Here is a 12,054-nt window from a genome sequence, read left to right as displayed (position 1 = left end):
TTTGTATTGTTTAAATTTCAAAGCTATGCTGTTATTATGCCCCAAAAAAATTGCACTATCAAGTGTGATGATTGACGTCCTCAGTTTCAAAATTCACCGCTGTTTTCTTCTATAGTTTCCCTTTCTAGCTTAAAAAAATTGCAGTGCCTAGCAATTACTCATTCAGTAGGTTGGCTTACGACACAAAGAGGGAGTTAGAGTAACAATTAATACAGATTTTATAAACTAAGAAAGCTGTCACTGTCAGGCTCAATCGCCATTCTTTTCCAAATTCCAACAGTATTTATATTTGAAAAATTGTATGCAAAAGAATGTAATAATCTTTTTGCAAACAAAATTGAAAAAATTATATATAGACTTTTATTGATACTTAAGAAAATAGAAATTATTAAAACAATATTTATATTTCTTAATAAATAAACAAACTATTCATACAAATATATTTTTCTTAATAAATAAACATGAGAAGAAAAAGATTTTTTTACGTGGATAAAAAGAAATTAATGTTATAAAAAAATGTTTATGTCCATGGACCCTTGGGAGGCAAACATTGTGAGTTTAATTGAAGGTTATTGCATGCATCCTACTATTGTATCATGTATTTCTTATTGTATTTCAGAATGAATTTTTTGAAATGCAATGTAAGGTACAGTATACTGTAATAGTAGAAGGAAACAAATGCCTTAATTAAAGCTTTGACTGTGGATTTTAATACTAGAGAGAATGAAATTGTGGAGAGGTAAGAGTGTTGTACGACTACGAGAATATGATATTACTCTTTTAGTTTTAGGTTTCAATATCGCCTTAGGTAATCTACTTACCGTGTAATTTAATTTAAATGTAAATATAATCGATCGTTAGCATGCCCTGATGGAATAAAAGGAAGCTTAAGTTTTATGGAGAGAGAGGGAGAACTTTTAACATGACTTTTTTTTAATGCAATTTTTAATATGACTTTATCACATCTAATGCTGATGTCTCCCAAGACAATGGATATAGAAATCTTGGAACAAAGATTTCTTCGAAGCAAATGATGTTAATTAGTTAATAATAAATTGCATATCTTCAGGGAGGTAAAGAACATGAAGAAAGCAAAGGAACTTCATTTAATTTGACTTTATTTTATTTCAAATTTACTCCTTCTCAATTCACGTGTTTGTTCAAATTGACAAGAAATTCTTAGAATGCTTCTTATAATTCATTTTTTAACATCCTCCATCACATGACCCATCTTATGTCTCTTTTCTTTTTTTTTATCTTTTATTTAGTTATTTATAAAAAGAATAATACACAAAATGAAGGTAGAAAATAAAAATAATATATATATATATATATATATATATATATATATATATATATATATATATGTATATGTAAATGGTGCGTGTGTGTGACCTAATAATTATTTAGAGTTTGTGGTATTAATTTTAATCAATTGACGATAAAGCAATTTAAAAAGTGAAGATCCTCTTGTAAGTTAATACTCCAGTACTCGAGACTCAGAAATGCTATATGAACACAATCAGTCTCTGTAGCCTGACTCCTTCCATCCTCCAAAATTTTCCTCTAGGCAGCGTTCGCTGCGATCCTGCATTAAGAAATAAAAAATACTTTCGATGATTTTCACTACTAGTCTGGAATGACAAAAGGTGAAATAATTTAATATTATTCTACCATTAACAAACATGATTTTGATGAATTGAAGTGTCTATACATAAACAAATATTATAAAAGTAAAAAGACAAGAAAAACTAATTAACACAATACCATACCTGAGGCGTAAAAGTTAGGCCAATTTTAATCTCTCCACAATAGTGGCCATCCTTGACAACATTGTATGAAGTTGGAGGGATACTTCCTTCAATATACAATGCATCCAGTGGAATGCTGTAATAATAGATATATAAATTAAGAGTTTTGTTAATCAGTATACTTAGAATACTCATTAAAGAATAAAATGAAAAAATATCTAGAGTAAGAATCATATGAGCATGTAAAAAAAGTTATTGACAATGCAATTGTACATATTTTAATAAAGATCTTTCTCTTATTATTTTTTTAACCAATGATCTACGGATGCTAATTAATATTTATTATAAATTAATACGACAATTAGAAAGCGGTCATAAAGGATTAAGAGTTTGTTTGGTTTCTATTTTCATTTTCCATTTTCATTCTTTCAAAACTATTTTCATAAATTAAAATTCTGAAAACATGTTTGGTTTAATTTTTTGTTTTCTACTTTCAAGAAATAAAAATAATTTATTTTAAAAAAATGTATTTTTAGATTTGCTTAAAATTATATTCATTATCATTGCGTTTTCATTTTATTCAAAATGAGATGTCTAGTTTCAATTGAAAATACTCAAAACGAGACTTCATTATTTTTAATTTTTGATCTGTTTGAGAAAATATTTTTATTGAAAAATATTCTATTTTTAGTGAAAATAAAAATAAAAAATAGTCAAACTAAATATTTCAAAAAAAATGATGACGAAGGAGAAAGACTGACGTACGTAGCTTCTCCGACGAGATCATGAGCCGTCGTGGAATCACTGTCCATGATCTTCAATCTCAGATCGGAAACGCCTTCAGACACGTTGAATACAAAATTCTCGTTCCATTCTGGCTCACTTCCGTGACCTGCATTATTAATTTAATTAATACGCACCAACGTTTATTGTTTCGTGGTGCATGCACCACTTAAATAAATGAAACGAATATAATTACGTACAGTAACGCTTTTATTATCGGGAACTGAATATTCAACATGTTTTGTGCAGAAACCTAGCCAGGAATTGAATTAAATTAAATTATGTCTGATCAATTCATCATGATGATCTGATTTCCAGATAATGATAACTGGTTAAGAATCACATCGGAAAGTTTCTAATACACTTTCTTCATATTTTCAATGTTAAAAACTTAACTATAAACATTATATATAGTAACATAGATCCCTTGATATCGTGGTTAATTATTATAAGTGAAAAGAGGTGACTAATGTTTTGAGATCCGGGAAGAGAAGAGATGAAGATATATATGTACCTGTTGCAACACTGCTCTTTTGCTCCTGAGTGCGACATATGAGGATCACATAAGGGTCCATGTTACCTGCTCCATCAGATCAGATAGTGTATGTGTAAAAAAAAAAAAGCGAACAAATTAAGATTTCAGATCAATATATAATAACTGAATGGTCAAATTGGATCCTTTCATATTATATGTGTGTATGTAAATCAATAACAACTTACAAAGATAATCAGTGTTGTCGAGGCCTTTGGCATTAACAAGAAAAACTTCAAGGCTTCCCTGAGGCATCTTGATGAATATTGGAAGGATGATGAGATAGAGGAGAATCTGAAAGAGCTCTAAGAGAGGCACAAATGGTTTTTATTGTGTGATAATTAATTAGAGGAGTGAAACAACACAATCACCGGTTTCCGAGAGAAATTTAAACCAGAACTATTTTTTTTTTTTTACTATATTTTCATTATCTTCCTTTTCTAATAACTTTTTCATTATTTTAAAATTTATTTTTAATATTTATTAAAACTATTAAAAGTCTTGTTGTTTTTTAAATATATATATATATATATATATATATATATATATATATATATATATATATGTTTAGATTTCTTTCTTTCTTTTCTCAAATCTGATCCCTGGCCCTTTCAAATTAACTACCTTTAAATTTAGATAATATTAAGAAATATTTTATGATTTTTTAAAAATATTTTCATAAAAAAATTAACATAATCTTACCATATTTTTTAATAATTTTTTATTTATTAGTTTCCTAATTTGTATCCTGACTATCCTCGGTATATTCATCAACAGAATCCTTTGAATTTTTAATATTAAATTTTTTCATCTCAAATTTTAACTATATATAATCTCAAAAAGTACTTTCTTTTCATTTTTTAAAATTTACTATTTTCTCCTAGTTATAAACTTTTATAGTTTTATATAATATTTATGTAAATAACTTTGCACCGACTGATAAAAAAAATTAACTATTCATATTTTTTATAATTTCAAATACTTTTGAATTTTATTTAAATCAAACAAAATTTGTACAATATATAGAATATTTATAAGAAGTAAGCAGGCCCTTTATTTTCATTTCCAAATTTACTTTTTGTATTAATATTATTATTCATTAATTACTTATTATTGGATGGATTTTTGCACACTTATCTTTTTTCCCTTCATTAATTAGTATACGAGGAAATTAAGGTAATAGTACTACTATAAGAATCTTGTTAGGAAGAGGCAAAAGTTGGGGAACGGGTTGCATATAAGAATCTGCAAACCAAGTTCTTCGATCCAGAAAGAGCTATGCATGTTTAAGGTAGCATATCTGTTTGCTTAACCAACGAATGAATAATACTAACCATATCCTTTTGGTTGAGCAAGTTGCAATTTATCTAACCAGAGCAAATTAAATCAATGATTTGGTCACAACTCACAACCCATGGCACAAAATGATAACCGAATTTAGAATAAAGTTCAATTACATTTTATGGTAAGCATGCTTACCATATTGGATTAGGTTCTTTAAAGTATATTTCCTCAATGTAAAAAAAATAAAATGTTTCCTTAAGAGTGTAAAGAAAAGTGAGATAATCTTCATTGTTAAATATTTAAATGATTAAAATTATAATTTATTTTTTATATATTATTAGTGTGAATTTATTATATTATTAATTATTAACATAAAGGTGTCTTGTTTTTGCCCATTGATGGAAGTGGTTCCATGAAAAATATCAAATTAAGAGACTAAAGAGCTTTTTTTATTTTTTTAAAAAATATTTTTTAATCAATGCTTATTAACTTTAAAATTATCATACACTCACTTATTATTGAAAAAAAATACATTTTAATAAGTTATAATTGTAATTTTTTTAAAATACTTCTATAATGTAGTTTGCTAAAATAATCATTTAAAAAAAGTCGGTATGCATCAGCAAATTTCTATTGTAAATATTTTATTATTATTTTCATTTCTTTAATTATTTATTTTATTATTATTATTATTGAGACTAAAATTCCATTGTGCGTTTGGATAAGAAATAGTATTGGTCAAGTGACAGCACTAGCCACTAAACTGTTGTAGGTTTTTGTCTTGGGGTAATTATGGTGAGGGTCTAGATGCCATGATTGTTTGAAGTTGAGGGGCTAATTTTCAGAAATCACTTTAGTGAGATATAACGAGGAGAGTGATATCTTAGGTATATATGTTAAGAAAACATATTTGGTTAATAACTAATTAAAGTTGTGTGCAAACCAGTTTAACGACCTCTCCTCTGTTAATCTAAGTCCTCCCTCCGGTCCACACTACATGTACCACAAAATAAGGTGTATTTTCTGAGGACGTCAACGTAAACAAATTCCCACAGAAGCAACAAATTGCTCAGTCGTGTAAGATCATGACTATAGTTATTTACAACACACACTCACTAGCCACTACACCAAATTAAAGTGATTTTTAGTGGCAATTGTTTTGCCTTTTAGCGACAATTAAATACCCACCTTTAAGTACAAACTAGCGTATTCTGGGTCGGTAAACGAGTTACCGGCAATTGCGACGAATGATGGTAAAAGCCTTCTTTATTGCCAGCAAAGGTTATACACCTATACCGGTTATAGTAGTGGCAACTAAATGGCCATATTTTTCCACCTTATCCATTATAAACCAATTTCAGCAATTGCTAACCAACATAAAAAGGCACTAATGTATGTATAAATGGGATCACATCTTATGGATTTGTTGAGAATAATTCTGATCTAGTTCATATCCTATAAGAAGTAGAAGGCGCTTTGGTGGGATCTCACGTATAAAAAAGATTGCAATTAGTTTGATAAGGATCAAGATCAAGTGGCATTACTTCTTCAGTCTTAACTAAGGAATTCCTTAAATATGATTCAAAATGAATCTTATTCTATCATTGAAGAGAGATTTTTCTATGAAAAATATGATCCCATGGACTTTAGTCCAACATCGAATGGGTGCACACGTGGCCTAAGGTGCACTGCGGACATTAGAGGACTCAAGGGGGCTGCCACAACCCCTGCACTGTCTTCAGATCCGATAACTATTGTTGCAACTCCGGTAACTGTGTGCCCACTGATCATTCCAGATTCTTCAAGCAAAGGTGCCCCGATGCTTATAGTTACCCCAAGGATGATACAAGCACCCATGCATGCAGGGGTGGAACCAACTATAGGGTTATCTTTTTCCCTTGAACCCAATTTCCTCTTCCTTCTAAAGAAAAGAATAATGGTGTTCCTTCTTTAACCAAATTTTTGTATTAATCCTTTTAAAGCGTGTTTGGAAATCCATCCTCAACTGGTTTTTTACACATATGACTAAGTCCATGTTTGGTTTATCATCGGAAACAAACATTATTAGCAAAAGGACTTTTATAAAAACATTTATATCCTTTCTTTTGCGTTTGACTTTTGTGGGACAGTTTGAATTTTATATCGGAATTCTTGCACAACGAATTCGTTCGGTTTTCACATTTGAAACGTTAATAATGGGATCAAAATGTGTTTCCAAACAGCGGTTAATATTTTATAAAATGATTAAATAAAAAAATATTTGATATCTTTAAATTAAATATGAAAATACTTATTTTTTTAATTTAATAAATAAAAATACTGTAAGCAAATTTAGAATTATCTTAAAGATAATATATGTTATGTGCAAGTTCTATATATGTCTATCTGGTACGTGCACTTCTATTATAAATGGAGGGTGAAATATCAAAAGGATATAACTCGATTATTGAGCAAATTTGGAGTTACATTTATCATCTATTCGTATAAATAAAAAAAATTAAGTGTGAAATTGAAAATAAATTCATGTATAACTAATAGTATATGATGAATTTGATTGTTCCACTTAAGAGGATATATGTGATCCAGATGGGGAAAAAAATATGACAATAACTAATTATTCGCATTAATGCACTACTTTCCTTGATTTTAATTTTTAAGTGGTCAATTTAAATTTTACAAAAGGAAGTTTGAATTTTTTTTTTTTCTTTGTTAGCTTACTCAAGGTTAACCATACAATTTTCGTCAAAAAAATCTAACTAGTCATTTAGTGAAATCTTTCTTTTTAGTTGTTTTCATGCAAATATTTTTAGCAAAATGGTAACCAAATAATAAGACTCAAAACCTGTTCAGAAAAATATTTGAATTTATGTGCAGATGATATTTTTATAACCATTTAATTAAAGTATTTGGTTAGCTCTCCCGTAGAATCTCCTTCAATATTTGGTCAACTCATTTACACTTCTAGTTAACATATATGAAACACCCATGAGCAGTCACCTCCCAAATGATTTCGCTCAGCTGCACGTCCTCGTAACTTTTGAGCTTGTAACAAATTCCCCGTCCATTTATTTTTAGGGAATTACTTTGGAAATCCAGTAAATTTTTTATGCATCCAATATTTTTTTTTAAATTATCCCTGACCAACTTACAAATTCATGATCCGAAAACTTACATATTCATAATTCTTAACAAAATTAATTATTATAAAAGTTATTATATAAATTTACGTGCGTTATAATAATATTAATTATTTTATATTATAATTAACCTATTAGCTTAATTGATTAAAATTATATTTTAATAACTGAAAGTTACATATTTAAATCTGTATAAACCATTAATTTGTAAAACATTCTTATCATTGTCGGGGATAGTTTAAAAAAACACGAAAAAGTGATGTGGGCAAAAACAATTCCCTCATTTACGTTAGGACCCACCCTCAGATATGGATCGAAATTTTGCACTGGACAAGACAAAATGTCACCGCACACATTGTACGGTCCAACATGTTGACGCCATCTACCATGTTCCTATAAATAGTTTTGGGCTCGTATAGAATTGCCCTTTAAATAATCACCCATATATATATATATATATATGTTGGGAACCATGCGTGAAACAAAAGATAAGGGTGTTTGATTTGGTTATTTTTTGTTTTTATTTTTACTGAAAATAGAAAATGGTGATAAAGATGTGTTTGACTGAATTTTTGTTTTCATTTTCAGTAAAGATATTTTTCCAAACGAATCAGAAACTGAAAATAATAAAATCTAGTTTTTAGTGTTTTCAATTGAAATCAGAAATCTCATTTTAAGTAAAATGAAAACGTGATGACAAAAAGTGTAATTTTAAGCAAATCTAAAAATACATTTCTTTTTTAAAACCCATTTTCCGTGTTTTTATTTTTTAAAAGCAGAAAGTAAGATGTCAAATCAAACATATTTTCAGAATTTTAATCTTTTGAAAATGAAAACAGGACATGAAAACAAAAATAAAAATGCAAACCAAACACACCCTAATTTGTCCAAGTCTATTCCTATAAAACCTACTTTAATCTATTTTGTTGTTTAAAAGAAATATGATACACATACACGTCATACAACCATTTATACAATATTATTCCCCGTCTATCTCTCTTCATCACTTTATTGTTTTAGGTAAAATTGTAAATTTGGTCCCCCGGTTTATCTTCACATTTAGATTTAGTCCCTCAGTAATTTAATTCGCAAATTTGGTTTCCCTATTTTATAAAATCGTGCAATATTGGTCCTCAAGTCACAATTGGACATTGACCGTTAACAAGTGATGTTGACTCTCACGTTTCACATTCTTATTGGATGATGAATGACACATGTCATATTCTGATAGGATGTCAACTCCATGAAAGATGAAATGAATTGTTGTTTTCATTGACCAATCAGAACATGACACGTGACAATCATCGTTTAATAAGAACGTGACACGTGACACAGTCAACATTACTTGTTAACGATCAACGTCCAATTGTGGCCTGAGGGACCAACATTGCACGATTTTATAAAATATGGGGATTAAATTTGTGAATTAAATTACTGAGAGACCAAATCTAAAACTGGAGATAAACTGGAACCAAATTTGCAATTTTACAATTATTTTATTACATGTAAAATTCGATTTTTCTCGTATCTTAAGTTTACTACTTGTTCATAGGTATGTTCATAGAATGGGGTAGCATGTGGACGTCCTCCTAACTTTTGAGTAGAATCCAACCTAACATATTGAAAATTGATGTCCTTCAACTTGGATAACATTCTTTTAAAAAAATTTAAACTTGCAAACTGGATTATCCCGACCCATTTTACGTGACACTTTATTTTTTAATTATTATTATTATTTATATATCTTATAAAATAAAAATTATTAAATTTTATGATAATTATCTTAAAAATTATATCAATAATATTTTTTTTATTGATTGATGTTTAAAAGTTTTACCGTGACAGTATATAGTCACTAACTCTTATTTTAAAACTCATTATTTTATAATAACTATTTTGAAATGAGAAAATATTTTACATAATGACTGTGTAAAATAAATTACACTAACAGTTAATCACAAATTAATATATTTATATATATAATAAAATTACTCACTTTTATTATAATATATTAAAAATATATCAATGATAATTTTATTGATTTACCATGTATAAGTTTATGTCACGTTTCATAGCATATGACCATTAAATTCTTTGTTAATTTTTCTAATGACCTATGATTTAAATGATATTCTTTGCTAATTCTTCTAACAACCTATGATTTAAATGATAGTGAAAAATATTTTACATTAAAATTACATCCAATTAAACTTTATTTTAAAAAGGTACACCATTATTCTTTATTTTTATTCAGTGTCCGTAATAGAAGAGGTTATTGGGTTCAAGGGCAAAAGACAACCCTATAGTTAGTCCCACCCTTACAAGTGAAGGTGCTAGTTGGATCATCCTTGGGGTAACTATAAGCATCGGGGCACCTTTGCTTGAAGAATCTGGAATAATCAGTGGGCACACAGCTACCGGAATTGCAACAGTACTGGTCGGTTTTGAAGACAGTGCAAGGGTTGTTGCAGCCTCCTTGAGTCTTTAGCTGACTAGGGCACTGTCCGTTAATGTCCGCAGTGCACCTTATGCCACGTGTGCACCCATTCGAGGTTGGACTAAAGTCCATGGGCACGTTAAAACCGTCCACGAGGGAGATGTCGAAGAAGTCCAAATTGCTGAACTGGTTCAGCGCGTATTCCGCTAGGGTGTTGGGAGGCGTGCCGTAAGCTTTGCAGTCGAGGACACCCCCGCAGTCACCGGTCTGGCATCCACCGCGGCCCGAGCCGTCGAAGTTGCAGCCGGTTCGGGCCCAAACGCGGGCCCCTTTCGTTCCTGCAGGCACGTCTAAAGCCCATGACTGGCCCGAGTTCAGCCTCCTGCCACCGCCAGGCACAGCCGCGGCCCAAACAGGGTATGAGCATCGGTTTGTGATGTCAAACCTTGCAGCATATGCGGCAGAGGTGCAGCATAGAGCGGTCACAAAGAACAAGGCCTTTGTGAGAGTCATTTTAATTAGTTAACAAGAGAAAGATAAGAGAGTAGTGTTTGTGTGTAGAAATAACGATAGTAGCACCTGGTTTATATAGGCTACTTCTCCACGAACACAAACTTGATTGTCAAATTGACAATGATGTTTTACATAGACCATGGACTGTGATTTCATCATTCACATCATTTTTTATATTTGTGTGTTGAAAATTGAAATATACAAATAACATTATTATTTTCTATTGCTGTCCTTCTATTTCTATTTCTTTTTTCTTTTAATCAAATATTACTTCTATTTCATCTTAATTTGTCTTCTATTTTTAAATTATATAATAATTTTATTCAAGTAGTATTTTTCTATATTTCCATATCACTTGATTCAGGTAAAAAAAATAAAAATACGTATCTTCTAAAAGTATGAATATTTATTTTTCCAAACGTAAAAAATTATAAAAGAAAATGCTGGCGATTTATTTAAAAATAATCAACAACGATTTTCAAAAGCACTGTGAGAAGTTAAATACCTAAGCACTCTCAAGATAGATAAACTCCTTGTTAACAAATTGACAAGTGTATCAATTTTATCACAAGTAATAAAAATTAAAATGAAAGTCTAAGTGTTAAATTCACATGAACTTTGATTGTACTTAAGTGATACAAACTCAATTATTTAATAATAAGAAGAAACAAAAGAAGAAAGGGATAAGGAATTGTAAGTGTGAAATTTGAGGATAAAAGGAAAAAGAAAAAGATAACAAAAGAAATAAATAATAATTCAAATGCAAAAAGATGGAATAATAAACAAGAAGAAAACAAAGATGATTAAAAGATGATATTAAAATGCAATTATGTTGGGGTCTAGTATGCCTAACTACCCTTGATGTAATATTAATATTTTTCTCTATTAATTTGATAAATTTTTCCTACCCGCATCTATTAGAATACTTGCCATTAATGTCTCACGATGTCAAATTTATCTTACCTATTTATCTTACAGGTGTCTTTGTAAAGACTCGATAATATATAAAATGCATGAAGTTCTCATTCTAGATGTTTGCTTTGATGCATGAGCATAATGCAATCATTTTATGTCTAACAATGATTTTATTAAGATACCACTTCCTTTGAGTTCTATTAGAAATTATCCTCTCCCGAGCGACTAATTTCTAAAACTAATGCATGTAAGACCTTTCTTGTGTTTCTATTAAGGATTACCCTTTCCCGAGCAACTAATTCTTAAAGATGGTGCAAGAATAAATGATACATGAAATTAAAACAAAAAAAGGTAATAGGAAAAAAATACCTGATTGCATTGATAGATATGAAGTATTACAATACATCTTTTGATTTTTTAGGTCTGTCAGGCCCTAGCTAAAGGGGATTAAGGAGGAGACTTTTACACTTTAGGAGGTTAACGTGGATGGAAGAAGATGATGAATGACTAATAACAAAAAATGGGGAATCACTAAAGAGAGAGGGTTTCCCCTAAGGGATAGACCCACTGTGTGAGTTGTGTCTTTCCCTTTTGTTTCATACTCATTTTATAAGTCTAAGGTAGTTTAACTTTCACGCGAACTCACGCTTAACGCGGGTTTTTTGCGCTAAACGCGTCTTTGGACTTCTTCGTGGGTCTTTT

The 12,054-nt window shown here is 29.7% G+C and overlaps 2 protein-coding genes across 2 annotated transcripts; both read right to left on the bottom strand.

The window, feature by feature from the left end:
• Positions 1–1,407: 1,407 nt before the first annotated feature.
• Positions 1,408–3,321, bottom strand: LOC114411605 (elicitor-responsive protein 3-like). The gene is made up of 5 exons (XM_028375229.1): positions 3,255–3,321; positions 3,049–3,114; positions 2,517–2,643; positions 1,773–1,887; positions 1,408–1,588 (listed from the first exon to the last, which is right to left on the bottom strand). The coding sequence occupies exons 1-5, from the start codon at positions 3,319–3,321 to the stop codon at positions 1,523–1,525; spliced, it is 441 nt and encodes a 146-aa protein (XP_028231030.1). The 3' UTR covers positions 1,408–1,522.
• A 6,348-nt stretch (positions 3,322–9,669) lies between these two features.
• LOC114413351 (protein P21-like) lies at positions 9,670–10,477 on the bottom strand. The gene has a single exon (XM_028377699.1). The coding sequence runs from the start codon at positions 10,435–10,437 to the stop codon at positions 9,769–9,771; it is 669 nt and encodes a 222-aa protein (XP_028233500.1). The 5' UTR covers positions 10,438–10,477; the 3' UTR covers positions 9,670–9,768.
• Between the last annotated feature and the right edge of the window lie 1,577 nt (positions 10,478–12,054).

The sequence above is a fragment of the Glycine soja genome, chromosome 5, assembly GCF_004193775.1.
Source record: "Glycine soja cultivar W05 chromosome 5, ASM419377v2, whole genome shotgun sequence".
Lineage (NCBI taxonomy): Eukaryota > Viridiplantae > Streptophyta > Magnoliopsida > Fabales > Fabaceae > Glycine > Glycine soja.
Note: the sequence above shows the minus strand (reverse complement) of the source record. Positions and strands in the feature narration are given on the sequence as shown.